Raw genomic sequence first — 19,550 nt, forward strand, 5'->3', positions numbered from 1 at the left:
TAGTAATTATTTTATTTACCTAATCAAAATATTTCAACTTGTAATCAACATTTTAAAATTATTGGGAGATTTTATTTACGTTCTTGTTTTCGTCCTATGTATTTTACATTTACAACACCTCAGTTCGGGCCAGCCACAATTCAAGGGTTCAGTACTGCTGGCTGCTGCATTGGACAGCGCAGCTCTACAGGCCTTGCTGATGTGAGCGTGGGGCGGGTCTTAGTCAGATGGGAGCGGAGCTTCTCAGAACGCGTTTTGGGCCTCGTCGGCTGCCGTAAGAAGCGCCGGCCGTGGCGGCGCCACGTTCCCTGTCGCTGAGGGAAGGGGATCGGTTGGGCCTCGGGGCGGTTGGCCATGGCCTTTACGCTGTACTCGCTGCTGCAGGCGGCCCTGCTGTGCGTCAATGCCATTGCCGTGCTGCACGAGGAGCGATTCCTCAAGAACAGTGAGTGGGGCCGCGGGGGCGGGCCGAGGGGGCGGCAGCGAGCTCCGGGGGCGCGGACCCGAGTCGGGCCGCGTGAGTGGACCATTTGGGCCGGGACAGACGGGCGGCCGAGGGCTCGCCTCTTGGGGCCCTTCCTTGGGTGGAGAAGCCGAGCCACTTTTGTGTCACCAGTGGAGTGAAGATTGTTCAGTGGGGTGAAGATTGTTCAACAGACGCCCACTGTGTGTCGGACCCTGCGTGTCGGGATGGGGGAAGGCGGGGATGAGCCAGGAAACGCCCCTGCTTGCGTCCAGTTTAGGTTAGGAATTTAGTACCCTTCTCTGTGACCGCTTTTAATTGTCAAAAACCTGGGGTGTGAGTTTTCAGTGAAAGAGGGAGGGGCGTGGTTCATTTTGGAGCGTAGGTAATCAGAATGAACTGATGGAAGGCCATAGGGGTTCCTGGGCTTTGGGGATAAGAGGAAAGGGGACGTGTTGAGGTTATCACGACATACAGTCATCCATGTTCCAAGAAAAGTTTATTCAGCACAGTTTATTGGGTGCCTAGGATGTGCCAGGCTAGAATCTGAGAATACAGAGAAGCCAAGTTATGCCTACCGGGATCTCACAATCCAGCGACCTCTGCCACCTGGGCAGACTGCTTTTTTCTGCATGAGGCACAATTAAGGCAGGATACTGCGTGATGTGCATCACTTGTCACAGCGTACCAAATATGTCTGTGTAGATCACTGAAACTCAAACCCATGAGCAAGATTTATTGGTTTCATTTTTTCCTTCAGGAGAGATTTATTGAGCACATATTGTGTGCCAGCCGAAACTGAGGTTAAAACAGTTGCCCTGCCCTCCTAATGAAAGTTAATCTAAATAAAAACTGAACAAGTACCAATAACAAGTATGCAGAATGTTACAAAACAGAAGTGCTGGGAGATACTAGCTTGTGAATCTTTGAAAGTTTGGAGGAAGTGTGTCTCACCCGAAATCAGATAAGTCAGTAAACATTAACTAGGTGAACGGTCAGGAGGTGATGAGTAAGAGCTGCTGTGAAAATTGGTGTGGAAAGGTTGTAAGCAGGGCAGTAACATGACTTGATTTGTGTTATTTGCTGGTTACTGTGTGGAGAACAAACAGATCAGAAGTGTAGAAGAGTGGCTGTGGAAAGCACCATTCCAAATAGGGCAAGTAGAGATGGTGGGTATAATATAAGTTGAATGGGTATAATAACAATAATGATACCTAACACTTAACACTTACCATGTGCCAGGATCTGTATCTAGTGCTTTCTACATATTAACTTGTGTAACCCTCACAACAACCCTATGAGACAAATACTGTTTCCATTCCTGCTTTACAGATGGGGACCAGAAACACAAAAGAGTTTGTAGCTTTCCTAAGATCACACAGCTAGAGAGCAGCAGAGTTAGGGTTCAGTTCAGGCAGTCTGACTCATGTTCATCTCTTCACCACTGTGCTATCCAGAAAAGTAGAAGGAATCACATTGTGGGTTGAATTGTATGCCCCTAAAAGATATATTAAAGTCCTAACCTTTGTTTCCTTTTTTGGAAATAACGTCTTTGCAGGTGAAATTAAGTTAAGATGAGGTCACACTGGAAAAGGATGGACCCTACGTGCAGTGAGGTGTCCCTATGGGGAGAGAGAGATACAGAGACATACAGACACAGGGGGAAGAAGGCCATGTGACAACAGAGGCAGAGATGAGTGGTGCATCTGCAATCCAGAGAATGCCAAGGATTGCCAGTAACTACCAGAAGCTAGGAGAGAGGCATAGACATTATCCCAAGAGCCCCGAAAAGGAACCAACTCTGCCAACACCTTGGTTTTGGACTTCTGGCCTCCAGAACTGTGAAAAAATAAACTTTCATTGTGTTAAGCCACATAGTTTGTGGCACTTTGATATAATAGCCCTAGGAAACTAGTACAAATCAGAAGATATTTTAAACGTAGAAAAGACAGAATTTACTGTTTGGACATTGGGAATGAGGAGAGAGGAAAAAGTCAAAGATCTCTCTTGGTTTTCTGGTTTAAGCAACTGAGTGAAGGGTAGTAGCTTTACTGAGTTGGCACTGGTGGAAAATTGTGGGTGGTGGTGCAGGTAACAAGGTGAAGAGATAAAGAAGTTTCGCACATGCTGAGATTGAGATTTCTGTGAGATACGCCAAGTGGAGATATAGAATAGTCAGTTGGACTTAAGTCCATAGACCAGAAGCAAGAGCCAGAGTGGAGACTGAGATTTGAGTCTGTCAACCACAGATGATAAATTAAGCCATGTGAAGAGATGAAATTGTTCAGGGAAGGAATAGACTACAAAGGAGAATTGTTGACCAGGACAGTCCTAAAATCTCTTCCAGTATTTAATGTTCAGAAGAGCTGACAGGAGAAATTGATAAGTGAGCAAAACAGAGAGATAGGGAAATCTAGACAGTGGGATTTCACAGAGGCCAAGGAGTGTTTGAAGCAGGAGAGAGAATGCAACAGTGGAATGTTCTGAGAAGCCAAGCAAGATAAGGACTGAAACGTGTCCTGAGGATTCAGGGTAGTAGAGGTCATTGGTGATTCTGTAAGAGCAGTTACAACAGTGGGTAAAATCCACATTGGAATGGGGAGGAGCGAGTGGAAAGTCATAGAATGGAGACAGCACGATTATACAAATGTATCACTGAGTTGGAGGAAATGAAATGGTAGGTGGAAGGGGATGCAGAGATATGTCTTTTTTTTTTTTTCTTTTTTTGCAGTACGTGGGCCTCTCACTGTTGTGGCCTCTCCCGTTGCGGAGCACAGGCTCCGGAAACGCAGGCTCAGCAGCCATGGCTCACGGGCCCAGCCGCCCCGCGGCATGTGGGATCCTCCTGGACTGGGGCACGAACCCGTGTCCCCTGCATAGGCAGGCGGACTCTCAATCACTGCGCCACCAGGGAAGCCCCAGAGATATGTTTTATGATTGTTTTGTTTTTTAGGTCTCAGCAGCGACAATGAGAACTAGTCAGGTCTCTTCAATAAGTCAATGCCATGAAATAAGTGGGGAGGAAGTGACCACTGAGGCAAATATACAAAATAAAAAAAGACAAAAAGAGAGAGAGATGTAGGGAGATATTCATATGCAGCATGTGGACCTTGATTGAATTCTAGTTCAAACATATCAACTGTAAAAAATATTTTGGTAACATTTGAAGAAATTTGAGTATGGAGTAGATACTAGATGATATTAAGGAATCACTGTACATCTTGTTAGTGTGATAAAAATGCATACTGAAATATTTCAGTACCAGTAATTTATTTTTAAAGTAATCAAGCAGAAAGAAAGATGAAGCATGTAGGCAAAAAATCAATAATTATTAAATCTGAGTGATAGGTATGTTTTAAAACTTTCATAATTAAAGGTTAGAAAAGGAATTGCTAAGGGAAAAGATCTAGTAATGAGAGAAAAATAGAAGGTACAGGAGAGAAATGAGGTAATTGATAACTCAAGGATTCTGAGAAGGTGGATAGGGTTGGGTCCAAAGGCACAGATGGACAGATGGAGGAGATGGCATTAAGTGGGAGGTGGGATACTTTCTTCATTGAAAAAGGAGGAAAGATTAGCTGGAGAAGGAGGAGGTTCCCAAATTTGGTGGCAGGAAGTTTTTCTTCATTCCTTATAACAAATAGGCCAGTCACTGTGAGCTAGGTGGAAAAGATGTAGCAGTGAGCATAACACAGTATCTTTGTTCTCATATCTTAGAGTCTAATGGTAGAACAGATAAATAATTATACAGATACTTGAGTCTAGGATAAATGCTTTGAAGGAAGAGAACTGGGTGAGAACCATGGGAATATAACCTCCTGGTTGAATCAGAACAGCATCAGTTCCTAAGGAAATAGCATTTAAAGCTAAGTCCTGGAATAGGAATAGGAATTAGCCTATTTTTAGGTACCTTTAAGGCTTCAAGGTAGAGATATCATGTAGGCATTTACATATACAGGTCTGGTGCCCAGAAGGGAGGAGGTCTGGGAAGGATTTACACGTGGGGATTTTTGGTGTTGGCTGGTAATTTGAAACCACTGGAATGAAGGCTATTTCTCAGAGGGAGAAGAGGTTCAAGGATTGAGTCCTGAGATTACTCATTCCTGTCAGGGTTCTTGGTTGCAAGCAATAGAAGCTGACTCTGCCTGATTAAACAGAAAGAAATTTACTAAAAGGTTGTTGGACAATAGAACAATGGAGCAGAGTGGAGAATCCAAATACAGACACATATTTATATGGACACTTAATTTATGATAAAGTTAACAGTAGAGTGTGATAGAAAGGATGGTCCTTCAATAAATGATTCTAGGTTAACTGGATATTCAAAAAGAAATAAGTGAATCTTGACCGTCTGCCTCTGGCTAAACACATAAGCCAATTGCAAGAGCATTGTAGATCTAAATGAGAAAGGTAAAACAAAGCTAGAAGGAAACAAACTTTTTCTGAAAGGGCCATATTAAAAATAGTAGGCTTGGGCTTCCCTGGTGGCGGAGTGGTTGAGAATCCGCCTGCCAGTGCAGGGGACACGGGTTCGTGCCCCAGTCTGGGAAGATCCCACATGCCATGGAGCGGCTGGGCCCGTGAGCCATGGCCACTGAGCCTGCACATCCGGAGCCTGTGCTCCGCAATGGGAGAGGCCACAACAGTGAGAGGCCCGCATACCGGAAAAAAAAAAAAAAAAAAGGCTTTTGCAGGCCAGGTGGCAGAACTGAGGCTATTAAGCGGGTATCTATATAACAGTTTATAAATGTGAGACATCATTCTTTTCTCCCCCAGCTTTGAGATCTAATTAACAAATAACATTGTCTAAGTTTAAGATGTACATGTGATGATTTGATACACGTATATATAGCAAAATGCTTACCACAGTAAGGCTGGTTAGCATATCCTTCACCTCACATAATTATCATTTTGTTGTTAATGTTGTTGTGGTGAGAACATTTAAGATTTACTCTCAGAGCAACTTACAAGTAAATAGTGTTGGATCACCATGCTGTACAGTAGATCCCCAGAGCTTATTCATCTAATAACTGAAAATGAGTGCCTTTTGACCAACATCTCCCCATTTCCCCTACCACTCCATTCCTGGAGTGGCAACCACCATACTACTCTTTCTATGAGTTTGATGGTTTTAGATCCCACGTATAAGTGAGATAATACGGTACTTGTCTTCCTCTGAGTTATTTCACTTAGCATAATGTCCTCAAGGTCCATCTGTGTTGTCACATATGGCAGGTTTTCCTTGTTTATGGCTGAATAATATTTCATTATATATGTACACCACATTTTCTTTATCCATTCATCTGTCACTGGACACTTAGATTGTTTCCATGTCTTGGATATTGTGAATAGTGCTGCAGTGAACATGGGAGTGCAAATATCTCCTCGAGATAATGACTTCATCTCTTTTGGAAAAGTACCCAGAAATGGGATTGCTGGATCATATAGCAGTTCTATTATATTTTAAATTTTTTGAGGAACCTCCATACTGCTTTCCATAGTGGCTGTACTAATTTACATTCCTATCAACAGTGCACAAAGGTTCCCTTTTTTCACATCCTTGCCAGCATTTATTGTCTCTTGTCTTTTTGGTAATAGTCATTCTAACAAGTGTGACGTGATATTTCATTGTGGCTTTGATTTACATTTTTCTGATGAATAGTGATGTTGAGCACCTTTTCGTGTACTTCTTGGCCATTTTTATTTCTTCTTTGGAAAAATACCTAATCAAGTCCTCTGCCCAGTTTTAATCAAATTATTTGGAAATGCAATTATTAATGGAAAGCACCTCCACAATGGTAGTGTGAGAACCTCCACTGGACCCTCTTTCCAATAAAACAACTATAACTAGTGAAAATTATTTTAAAAACGAACATTTGAAGTCTCTGGGAATTGTCATAAGAGTGTACAACAAATGAAAAAAACTTTTTTTTTTTCTCCAAGAAAATCTATTAAAGCTCAGTAAGAGCAGTGAGAATCTCTGGCATTTGGGCCACAACCAGCTCTTCCTTCTCTCCCACACACACACACACACACACACACACACACACACACACACACACACACACACACACAAAGGAAATGATAAAGATTACAGTGAAAATTAATGGAATACAGAGTAGAAAAACAATAGAATTAACAAACTAAAAGCTAGTTCTTTCAGAAGATCAACAAAATCGGCAGACATTTAGCTAGACCAAGAAAAAAGGAAAGAAGACTCAAATTACTAAAATCAGGAATGAAAGGTGACATCACTACCTTAGAGAATGAAAAGGATTATAAGGGAATGCTGTGAACAACTGTATGCCAACAAATTAGATGACTTAGATGAAATGGACAGATTCCTAGATAGACAACAAACTACTGAACTGACTTAAGAACTAGGAAATCTGATTAGACCTGTAACATGCAAAGAGATTGAGTTAGTAACTTAAAGACTTAGAACAAAGAAAAACCCAGGCTTCATTGCTGGATTTTACCAAACATTTAAAGACTTAACACCGAAATAGAGAGGAGAGAAGACATCCCAACTCATGCAGTGAGGCCAGTATTAACCTGATATGAAAACCGGACACAGCACAAGAAAAGAAACTCCAGGCCAATATCTGCTGAATATAGACACAAAAATTCTCTACAGAATACTGGATTTACCCTGGGAGTGCAGGGTTGGTTTAACATTTTTAAATCGATTAATGTAATTCATCATATTAATAAAATAAATAAAAATCACATGATATAATAGATGCAGAAAAACATTTGACAAAACCTAATACCCTTTCATGATAAAACGTTCAACAAACTAGGAATAGGAAGGAACTTCCTCAATCTGATAAAGAACATCTTTGAAAACCCCCCAGTTAACAGACTTAGTGATGAAAGACTAAGTGCTTTCCCCAGCTAGGAATAAGAAAAGGATCTTGCCACTCCTTTTTAGCATTGTACTGGAGATTCTATCCATGGCAATTAGACAAGAAAAAGAAATTAAAAACATCCAGATTGTGAGGTTGAAAAAGTAAATCTCTTGTTTGCAGATGACATAATCTTGTATATAGAAAGTCCTAAGGAATCAGTAAAACTATTAGAACTAAGAAATGAGTTAAGTAAGTTTGCAAGATACAAGATCAGAAACAACAATCAGTTGTTTTCCTGTACATGAACAATCAAAAATGAAATTAAAGAAACATCATTTACAATATCATCAAAAAGAACAAAATACTTAGGAATAAATTTAACAGAATAAGTGTAAGTCTTATTCTGTGAAAACTACAAGGCATTGTTGAGTGAAATTAAAGAAGAATAAAGGTTTTTAAAGATAATTAATGGGTATAAAAACACTCCATGTTCATGGATTGGAAGACTAAATATTGTTAGGATATCAGTATATTACTGATTTACAGAGTTAATGCAATGTCTATCCAAATCCCAGTTGGCTTTCTTTTGGCAGAAACTGACAAGTTGGGTTCTAAAGGAAATTCAAGGGATCCAGAATAGCCAAAACAACTTCGAAAGAGAATACAGTGCCCAGACCTTACTCCAGACCTGCGTTCAAATTTCCCAGAAGTGAAGTTGAGCAGTGTGTCTTTTCCAGAATTTCTACAGATGATTGAGATTTGTGCTCCTAGATGACAACCACTGCCACAAACTATTGGAATGGCCTAGAATTATTAGTACTTTGCCCTCCAGAACTTTGCTTTCCACATTTCCTCATTTATCCAGAAATAGTACAGAAATATTTTGAGCATGTGTTTTGAATATGGTTCCAGAACTAAGGGAAAACACCACATTGCCTTGACTAAGTGGATAAGCCACTGTTCTAAAATATCTGAATAGTTTTAAGATAGAATTTTAAAATATTTTGTGTTAAATATTGTTTACATAAGCTCTTAACTCTTCTTACCTAGATTTTAATAGTAACCTCCTCACTGGTCACACTCCATCCATTTTTGCTTCTCTTTGTTCTCCCTTCTATGGGAAGCTGAGTGTGTTTCTCAGTGTCTGAAATTCTGAGTTCTTCAGTATCCCTAGCCTTCAACGTAAAATTCATACTCCCTTGTGTGACTTATAAACCCACCATGTTTCCCTTCCTCTCTGTCCTTCCCCTCTTTTACCCTTCCCTAATATTTACCATGTACCTTTTTTACCATGATACTCTTCTTCACTGCTGAGCCTTTACTCACATTATTTTCTCTGCCTGTGATGACCTTGATTTACTTCATTTCTTTGACTGGCTAACTCTTCAGCCTATCCTTTAAGGCCTACTTCTGGCATTTGCCTTTCCCAGAAACCATCTCTGACCCATTTTTTGGGTAATATACCACTGCAGTTTCTTTTCTGTCTCCTCCAGTAGACTGACAACAAGGGTCCTTTCATCTTTACAATTCATTCCATCAGTCAATGAATGTTTTCTAAATAACTTTATGTTCCCATTGTCTTATTCTTGTGATTCCTGACCTGAGAGCTATTATATTTATACACATAGGTTAGCCATTATCTTGGCAATAGTGCAGAGAACGTGTTGTTTCTTTTAGTGCTCCACAACGATGCTTTATGTACAAGAAAAAAAATCACATAATGGATTTATCTATTTATTTATCTATTTATTTATTTTTGGCTGCGTTGGGTCTTCGTTGCTCTGCATGGGCTTTCTCTAGTTGCGGCGAGCGGGGGCTTCTCTTCACTGCGGTGCGCGGGCTTCTCATTGCGGTGGCTTCTCTTGTTGTAGAGCATGGGCTCTAGGCGTGGTGCGGGCTTCAGTAGTTGTGGCATGCAGGCTCAGTACTTACGGCTCGCGGGCTTAGTAGTTGTGGCTCACGGGCTCTAGAGCGCAGGCTCGGTAGTTGTGGCACACGGGCTTAGTTGCTCCGCGGCAAGTGGGATCTTCCCAGACCAGGGCTCAAACCCGTGTCCCCTGCATTGGCAGGTGGATTCGTAACCACTGCACCACCAGGGAAGTCCCACTCCTTTTTTATGTCCCCTTTTTTTATAGCATCTTGTTCTCTGGGGTTTATAGCTACAGTAATTGTTCTCTCTCTAAGGATGTTTGGTTTTTTAAAAAATGAACTCCTACTTCTTGCATTGTCTCTTCCTCAAAGTCTTCTTTTCTGGTTTTGTTCTGTCTTTCCACGTTAAGAATTGTTCCCTCTTGACTGTCAGTTCATTCTAAAGAGTAAAGCACTGAGAGGCTCTTAGGAAGCTCTGTGTATGTGGTTGGGATTTGCTCACCAGTGGGCCTCTTTGTAAGTTCGCTGTTTCATTAAAGCCCCGAGTATCTGAAGTCTTCTTGGGCAGCTGGTCAATTTCCAGAGTAATTTTACAACTTCCTGTCTGCAGAATATAAGTGTTCTTATTTCCAGGCTTACATGAGACACAAGCAAGGAAAGTGGGCAGGAGTCTGACATTCAGGTTTGCAGACTTTAATTCAATCCACCCTCCCTAGATGTCCCCAGGTCCAGAGCTTCCATGCTTCAGTCTCTGCTGAGAGTAAACCTCCTGTCTTCTGAGGGTGTAAGAGAGGGACATTCTTCCTATCAGTTCAGTTTAGGGAAGGGGATGGGATGGGAGGGGAAGGTGGAGCGGCGCTAACTGCTCTTGTGGAGACTTTTCAATTAGTCCTCCGGTGTCTCAGCTTTGTCGCCCTCACTGGCATTTTGAAGTTTCTTTCAAGTTTCCAGGGTTCTCAGCACGATTCACCTCAGTTTTTTATTGTGTGCTCCCTGGATGTTTAGGTTTCAGCCTTCTCTGCTAAGTCGGTTATTCTTCCCTTTATTTTTTATTTATTTATTTATTTTTGCGGTACGCAGGCCTCTCACTGTTGTGGCCTCTCCCATTGCAGAGCACAGGCTCTGGACGCGCAGGCTCAGCGGCCATGGCTCACAGGCCCAGCCGCTCCGCGGCATGTGGGATCCTCCCGGACTGGGGCACGAACCCGCATCCCCTGCATCGGCAGGCGGACTCCCAACCACTGCGCCACCAGGGAAGCCCTAATGTCATTTTTACTACGGTTTCAGGAGAAAGCTAAGATAAAAGTGTGTATCCATTGATGGGGTTCAGGACATGCTACCCCCAATAAGGCACCGTGGCATGTTGAATATCTTACGCTGAAGGAGTTAGAGAAAACACCAGAATCAGAGAGGTCACTCTGCCCTCCTCCCTCCCTGGCCCTTCTTTCTTGAAAGCAGGAGATAAATCTCCCGTGTGAAAGGTATCCTTCCTGTACCAGGAGGAAAGGAGACATCACCAGAGACAGGGAATTTAGGGCCAGGAAGACTGTATAAACAGACATTATTGCATTTCCTACCCATAGCCCAAACCCCTTTGTTTTGTTAATTCTTCACAAATTTGTTCTTTTGTCTAAAAGGTAGAAAAACTTCCTGCTTTGGTCAGTTTTTCAGATCTTCATTTTCTTGTGAAGACTCCCGGGTACATGTAAAAGCTTAATAAAATTTGTGTGCTTTTCTCCTGTTAATCTGTCTTTGTCAGTTTAATTTTTCGGACATAGCCAGGGACCCTAAGAGGGTCAAGGAAAACTTTCTCCTTCGTTACAGTAACCAATATGTTTAACCAAAACCAGGCTGCTTTCTTATTGTGCAGAGTTGTTAAGTAGGTTTGTATGAGTAAGACTAAACTGGTTTGGAAAATGATACACCAGGTGGTGGTGGTCATTTTGTGTTTTATGTCCTTCTAGAGACACTATTATGAAATAGTTTTTACCACATTATAAGTAGTTAAAGGCTGGTACTACATCTTTGAACTTAGATTACAAAAAGAGGACTGCCATGTAGTGGAGAATGCTGATTGAGCTCCCTGGAAGAGTGAGACAGGTATGTGGGAGAAAGAACTTACAGTAGAACTTGTTATATGGTAAAAGTCAGCGTTGGAGAAACAGCATAAGTGTATTTGCTTCTCGGAGACAGAAGTAGATGCAGAAGCAGGAAGCAAGATGCAGGTGTATCTTCTGAGATTGTTTTTATCTTGGAGAGATGTGTACATTTAATATTGGAGGATTTCTTCCTCCCTCCCACAAAGCTACAATTGAATGATTGGTTACACTTCGTGTGTCTTAAAAATAAAGAAACATGTTTCTTTGGAAGTTTTATCTGTGATTTTAGGATTTACCTTATCTTTCTTTATTCCAAAATTAACTTGGTCTGCTATAAATTCAGTTTAATTCCACAAACATTTACTAAGTACTTGCTCTGGGTGGGGGAGAGGGGAAAGGTAAAGACAGACTAAATTCAGTTCCTGTCTTCCAGGAATTTATAATGTAACTTACAATCAGTAGTTACTATTTGGGGAGCAAAGAGTAAGGTTTATTATGACATGGGAGGGAATTAGGAAAGGCCCTGACATTGAAGTCAGACAAACCTAGATTCAGAAGCTGCCTTTAACGTGTATAGCAATTAGTGGGTAATTGACTAACCACTAGTTACTTGGAGGGTTGTAGTAGGATACAAGGCTAGCATGTCAATTTAAGGGGTTTCTAACTTCACTCAGTAGGCAATGGGAATCATCACACATTGTGAGCTAGAAAGATCTGACACTTTAAGGGAGAAAGAAGTCGAGAGGAAATTGCAGAGGCATCTGTTGAGAGTCTGGCAAGAGATAGTAGAGGCTGTGGTATTAACCACTGTGATAGAAGTTGTGCTGCGGGAGCTCAAAAAAGAGCGACAGCCCTGTGGATGGGGAAGGCTGTAAGCACAAGTGAGCTAGGCCTTGAAGGGTGAGTGGGAGTGAAACACATCAGCTCTGCTGTGAACTTGAATTTTACATTAGTTTTATACCACAACATCTCAGTGTTGATGTGACCAAAAAATTAAAAAAAAAAAACAAGCAACCATTATTTAACCTTTATTTCAACCAAGTAAAAGTTGATTAAACAAAGTGAAATCTTGTTACCTGATACATGGTTCTTTCATGTATAAAATAAAAACTTGTTCTGTCTTCAAGTTTAAGGGTTAAATGTCAGGAATTAATTAAGCCCTGTAGTTATATGAGAGTAAAAAAATACAGTCATGTGAGATATGAAAAGTGGACCTAAAATGAGGACAAGAGAGGGATGTTGCAGAAATGAGGACATGTAAGCCCCTAGAAGAATGCGTAAGGCAATAAAAAAAGAATTAGCAGATAAAGGTAAAGAAATAATGATTTATATTATCAGGAAAATGATAGAAGGTAAAAGACTCATTTACTGAAAATAAGTGGGGTTAGGGTTAGATAATAGGCTAAATTCCTTACCTCAAAATTGAGAAATGAAGAGGAATGATCAAGTTAAAAAGATGTGCCTCTGTTGTCAGGTTAGAGCATGCTATGAAGGCGTAACCAAGCTGCGACCAGGTTTACATTAACATTTCCCCAGGTGAACAGATAGTGAAGCTCAGCTGCAACACTTTTATACTGATAATTACTTCGGGTTTTATGAATTCTGAATTGAGCTAATTATTCAACTTGACAATATGCTTTGGTTTTCAATTCCGACCTGAAAAATATTGTTTGTTAGTTTAGAAAAAGAGAAGGAAAACAATCAGGGTGTCACAACAGTCATCTTTACCGAATACAGTGCCATGGAAGAATTTATTAGACTGGTTTATTTTATAAAATCAAAATCGAAATTAAATGAGTTTGTGCTGCTTATCAAAAGTAAAAAATATACTCAAGTTTTTAAGTCATGTAATTTATGTCTAACAAGGCTCAAAATCATCTTTAGAAGGTGACTAATGAGGGAGCAAGGTGAGTGCATAATAAATTTTATCACAGCTAATCATCTTTATATTATGCAGTTGGCTGGGGAACAGACCAGGGAATTGGTGGATTTGAAGAAGAGCCAGGAATTAAATCTCAGCTAATGAACCTTATTCGATCTGTGAGAACTGTGATGAGAGGTAAGAAGAAAAACTAGTGGAACGCTCTTAATTTTGTGGTTTGATTTAAGTAGCAAAACTTCCAAGTGTGAGTGCCATTTTTGTAGTGGGAACTTTTTTCTATAATATTTAACTTGGCTTTACTATTTAAAAGTTACTAGTTTCTTTCCTAGCTTGCCTCTTATTTCTATCTAAGCCATTTGATGCAGATGGAATGCTCAGTGATGTAATATTTGTATGCTACCTGTATGTCACCTCTCAGAGTTGAAAGACAACGGTGTTCTTACTTTTTAGAAATTCTTTTGCTTCTAAGTAGAAAAGTCATCTAGAGTCCTGTAAGACTTTCAAGAGAAAAATACAGGTCCCGTATCTGCTATTTTTATTAGAAAATATTTTAGAGCAACTCAAGAATTCAAAACCTTTTATTTAAAACCATTAAAATTAGGGTCTCTATCTCTCTCTCTGTTAGCTGATTTCATCACAGCTTTGGGTAGAATGATAAGTTTCATTCTTAATTTAGTGATGAAGCAACAGAATCTTCTTTGCACTGTATTTCTAACGTCACTTGTCACTGGCAGCCGTGTGGGTCTACTTCTGCCTGGGTCCAGTATGCTTCTGTGTTCCCAGAGCTGCACCAACACTATCCACAGATGACTTCATATTGATCCTGTACCAGTGTGACCCTTATCCCCAGTCACACAAGCCCACTTTACAATAAGTTTTGGATTTTATGATCCAGTGCATGTTTGAATGTTACTTTGTTATAAGGATTTGCAATGTGATTCTGATGACATACTGTATTTCCATCCTTCCTGGATGCTAGTAAAACTATGTCTTCATTTTTTTCTGATTTTTTTAATAATAAAAAACTGTTTTGTTTTTTTTTTTCTTTGCAGTGCCATTGATAATAGTAAACTCAATTGCAATTATATTACTTTTACTATTTGGGTGAAGATCAATGGGGGAAATGGAGACACAGGAGAAGAGCTGCCAGCAGAAGTTATTACTTCAGTCTTTATTGGAACATACGTATCTTAGCTGGCTGACCTTGGACTTGACAAAAATGTAAACCTGCCAATAAAACCAGAGTCCCTATTTATCTGATTTTTTAAAATGTTGCACTTATAGTTTTATTGCAAAAAGATCAGATCATCAGAGGCTAGATTGGAATACATTTGATTGCTGACTGCTGATAAAAGTTCATGCTGTGGTAAAGATTGTTAAAAGGGTGCAGGACTGTCACTTCTGTGTTTTTAGAGGTTTCTTTCTTTGACTTCTCAGGGATGAATTTTTTTTTCAAAGTTCCTTGTGACTTAGCTATGATGTAAGAATGATTACCCTCCTAGATAAAATTTAAAGGATTTTTAAAATATAAAATGTTAGATAGGAAATTTGGATTATTTTATTTTGAACTCTTTGGTTAAATATTTTGTCTGTATACTGTCTCAGCTATGAAAAATTCAAATTCGTAGTAACTATTGAAGAGCAATACTCTGATTTCTGGGAGAATTCTAACTTTGTAAGTCAGTTAGTCACATGATGATTGTGTTTTTAAGTTTTAAGTTCTTTTCATGTGTTTGTTATTTTATTAATTGGCCTGAATGATGAGACCAGGTCAGTATCTACATATTTCCATAGGTAAAAAAAAAATCTGTATAGAAAAGTCTATGCCCTTTTTAACAATGATGACTTATTTTTTAAAATCAGCATAAATAGCAGCCTGCAGGAGCAATCCTAAACAATCACCATTAAACCATACTATGTAAGAAGACTTTATTGTGAAGCATTTACCTCCCCAAATTATCACGTTTCCGTTTCTTGGAGTAGCACATTAAGGGGTGTGATTTGTAATTCTTCATTCTGTCAGTCAGTAGAGCATTCATGGTGGATAAATTGTCTTTTGTTTTTTTATGTCTTAGACCATCCCATATTTGCTTATCCCATAATACTGTTTTATGCAGAAAGATTAAAACAATGTAAATGATTTTTCTGGGAAATACTAGTTATAATATTTTAAAGGGGGTGGAATGGAATCTTTGTCTATAGGAGAACATTTGTAAATAAAGTTCAATTTCCAAGTCAAACACTTGTTTTTGTACTTCAGTATATAACCTGTCTTAATTAATTTCATTTTGTGTGCAACACTTATATACGTTCTTTGCTGTAAAATCATTGAGCACAGATTTAATGAAAGTAAACATTCACATTCCTTTTTTTTTTTTCTTCAATGAATTAACAGAATTGCTGACATATATCAGGAAGACTCGCGAGCAATTTTGATTCTATGACTTAAGTTACTTCTAAAACTTTGGAGCAGGTATTGGATGCCTATTGGCCACGCCTGAGCTGGAGATGGAAGAGCGGAAGATCTCTGAGCAGGGGGGCCTTGCAGCTGAACCAAAGAAATGTACCAGGGATCCTAAGTTGATTACTTGGCTCATGGGAGTAACTAATGTATTTGGCACTTAAAGGCAGTGTCCTTTTGGCCTTAGAAGGATCTGATGCTCAAGTTTAAGCTGCTGAACAGATTGAAAAGTAGCAGTTAATTGAGGGCACTCCTGTTTCTCCACAGGCAGTGAGCCATACAGAATTTTAAAAAGAAAGAAAAGAGAGACCTTGGCCTGATACCATTTTCATTACGACATTACAACACACCTTTATATTCATTAATTGTCAGAATACTGTCCAAGTTCACAGTCCAATGGAGAGCAGTCATATTAGGGCAGGATCAGAGTTTTCTGTAGCAAAGTGGTTCTGAGGAAAGTGCAGCATGGACATCAAAATATTTCATCTCTAAAGGACTCTTACACAGTTCTAGCTTTACTGTGCCTGAAGACAGGTCTGTAAGCTTTCACAGGTTAACCCTGGTTTATCCAGAGAAGTTGCAGTTCAGTAATGATAGCATCTTGTTTTAGTAGACAGTAACTTAAGTGCCTGCCTGCCTGCCAGCATCTTCCCCCTTAGCCATTATCAGGATTAACAATTTGTGACTATTCTGGACTCCAAATATCTGTGGTGTTAATGGTCCTGTGTATTCTGACCCTGTGTCTATATGCCTATGACCTGTGGTGAAGGCTCTTGGCTGTAGTGTATACATACTCAAATTCATACCCTAGTCCTTAATCAAGTACAGTGGTTTTCAAACTTTGGTTGTTAACAGAACTGGATTTTCAAAAGAATAGTAACATAGAAGTGTAATCATCCGATATCTAAAATAGATGGGAGCAGGTCCATATATCAGTTGAAGCGGGAATGGGACCCATAGGCCCACTGTTCAGCCTCCACCTCACTCTTAACAAGCTTCCTAAGGCACTTCCACAAAACCCTAAGCTTTCAAAAACATGGTTATGAAGTATCTTTTTTAAAAAAATCCTTGCTTTAGGTAGAGTAGGCACGGTGATCTGTGCTCTGTAGATATTTGCAATCACTTGTGTGTATATGTGTGTGTACTCATGAAATGACCTGAGACAAAGCAATACATCTGAGTAAAATAGGAGGCAGGATATTGCTAGTATGCTAGCCAGAACCTTTTATAATATGACTTAAATAAACTTAAGACCTCAGTTGTTTTTGGTTCCTTCCTCTGTAAAATTAGTCAATAACTGTTTTAGAAGTCTGCTCCAGATTATACACACACACACATATATATATATATATACACACACACATAATTTCCAGGTCACTGACCTTTGATCCTAGATCAAAGAGATGTTCTTCTGAAGTAAAATGTTTTTGGTGAAATAAATTACTTTCTTACTGACAGCTTCAAAGTTATTACCAATAATAAAATTTTGATACCAACCAAAATGGAAATCTTTTTTGCTAAAATTTTCCTTGGTCCCTGATTGGTCATTAGATGTCAGAAATAGTGAAAACATCTGTGCAAGGACCTGGGACACACAGTGGGCAGTGTCCACCAATACTAATGATCAAGGTAAGTTATAGAATTCTCTTTTTGTTTTAGTTCTGATACTGTTTTTACACCTCCGCTCCTCCTCTGGGTTCTTTTTTTTTTTTTTTTAATTAATTAATTTTCCCTCTGGGTTCTTTATCCCATCTTTTCCTTTCTCAAGTTCTCCTTCTGAGGTCCCATCCCATCTTTACTCATTTTGCCCTTTGGCAGGCAAAGCCATTTGAGTCTTTCGGTAAGGAGGAAGCCATTAGTCATGTTCCATCATTCCACATCACAGTGAATGACACCATACTACCCAATTGCCCAAACCTGGAACCTAATAATTATCTTGATGCCTTCCTCTCCCTTACCCTTAATCTAATTTACCACCAATTTCTCTTACCTCCTAAAGATTTCTTAAATTTGTTTTGTTTGCTTTGTTTCCACACTTTTTAGTTTAAGCATCTCTCTGTGGCCCTGCAATAGATTCTTATCTGGTCTCACACACATTTTGGCACCTCTCCCATCTGTTCTCCATATTGCAGCCAGAGTAAACATTTAGAAAAATGCATGTCTTAATATTACCCACCTTCGGTGGTGGTTTAATCTGGTCAAAGACAGCTCCTAATTCTGAAGGGGAAACTAGGATCAGTTTCCGTTTCCTTCAACCAAGTAGGCCCTCAAACAGAAAACTTAGACTTAGTAAATATAAGACAAAAACAACCTCCAGACCCAGTGAGGAGGAAAAGCAAAGGGTCCCTAGTCCAGGGAACAGGAAGTGTTATAGCTTACAACATGGCTGACTGCAGCAGTGGGCAGAGGGGATGTTGGTAAATGAATCCCCAGTCAAGGGCAGATCAGCAGTTTTGTCAAGGGGTTCCATAGGTGTAAACTAGAGCCTGTATTCTATTATGTCAGACTGCTCCTGAAAGCTTTTCATTTAGTCATTTTCATATAGAGTGCATAGGATGACCGTCTCTGCACTCAAGGGGTTTAATTTATTTGGATCAAAGGGAGACAAGTGGAGATTCCCAACATGGGTGTGGGAAGGGAGCAGTGAGGGAGGTGGTTCTATGTATCCCAAGATATTGCTCCCCTAGGGATAACAGGCAAGACCTGTGGTAGCTGTCCGTCAGGGTAGGAAACTTGACAGCGTAAAGTTTTGGAATAGCTGATGCAAGAAAAGAGGGACACTGCTGCCCAGTGGCGGTGGTTAATAAAAGACAGCAATAAGTGCCAGATGCTGTTCAAGTAGGAAAGCAGGAAATGACTTCAGAGATTGGGTGTTGCAAGGGAAGTACCAAGGAGATGACTTCTGAGATGGCCCTCGAGAATGGGTGAGACGTGTAAGGGAGAACAAACCTGACTCCATATTGGATCTGTTCCTTTAATCTGTGTGCTCTGTTGTCTGTTCTTAGTTATGGTGACTCTGCACCTTTGTAAAGGAATGTTGCCCATAGCCTGAAATAGAGCCCATTCTCAAGGCTCTGCCTCCCAGGCTCATCCTTTAAAGCAGGGGTCCTGGTCCTTGGCCTGTCAGGGAGTGGGCTGCACAGCAGGAGCTGAGCGCCGGGCGAACGAGCGAAGCTTCATGTGCCTCTCCCCATCGCGTGCACTACCGCCTGAACCAGTCCCCCGCCACCCTGTCGGTGGAAAAACTGTCTTCCAGGAAATTGGGTCCCTGGTGCCAAAAAGGTTGGCTACCTCTGCTTTAAAGGTGTCATACTTTTCATTCCTGTAAAGATAAAAAGTTGCAGAACAGAGGATAACATCTGTCTTCTTGAAGGTTGACAGGAATATGGCGACCTGACTTAAGTGGACAGCTAAAAGCACAAAGGATTATCACATCCCCTCTGGGGTCTGGCGGGCACCAAGAAGTCTGCAACAACCAGCCACACCACCCTCCTTTCAGTGTAAAATAAGCCTTGAATTCCAACTCAGACGGGTCTTTGGGACACCAGTCTGCCACCTTCTCAGTCGGCTGGCTTTCCAAATAAAGTCACCGTTCCTTGCCCCAATACCTCTTTTTGCCCTGTTGTGAGGACTGGAAAACAGAAGTGGTGGAGTGCGCAAGGGTGGCGGCAAAGAAAGGTAATAATACTTGGTCTGACAACACTGCAGTGGAATGAGAAACTGCTACTGAGCAAAGGCAAAAGTTTTTGTTTTTCCTTCTGCAACCAGGCCCAGTAAGCCCCGCCCTTGAGGGAGCAGGTCTCGATAATAACTTACCGCTCTGTTACACGGTGAGGAAGGAGCAGTACTAGACCCCGTAGTTGGTCTTCGAAACCGAAAAGTAGCCCTGGACGGATGGGGCGGAGACATGTGCGGAGAGGCGGGA

General features: G+C 40.5%; 1 protein-coding gene across 1 annotated transcript; it reads left to right on the forward strand.

Moving 5' to 3' along the window:
• Positions 1-215: 215 nt before the first annotated feature.
• Positions 216-15,404, forward strand: IER3IP1 (immediate early response 3 interacting protein 1). The gene is made up of 3 exons (XM_032654457.1): positions 216-445; positions 13,240-13,341; positions 14,217-15,404. The coding sequence occupies exons 1-3, from the start codon at positions 355-357 to the stop codon at positions 14,270-14,272; spliced, it is 249 nt and encodes an 82-aa protein (XP_032510348.1). The 5' UTR covers positions 216-354; the 3' UTR covers positions 14,273-15,404.
• Positions 15,405-19,550: the final 4,146 nt, after the last annotated feature.

This window comes from Phocoena sinus, chromosome 14 (genome assembly GCF_008692025.1).
Source record: "Phocoena sinus isolate mPhoSin1 chromosome 14, mPhoSin1.pri, whole genome shotgun sequence".
NCBI classification, from domain to species: domain Eukaryota; kingdom Metazoa; phylum Chordata; class Mammalia; order Artiodactyla; family Phocoenidae; genus Phocoena; species Phocoena sinus.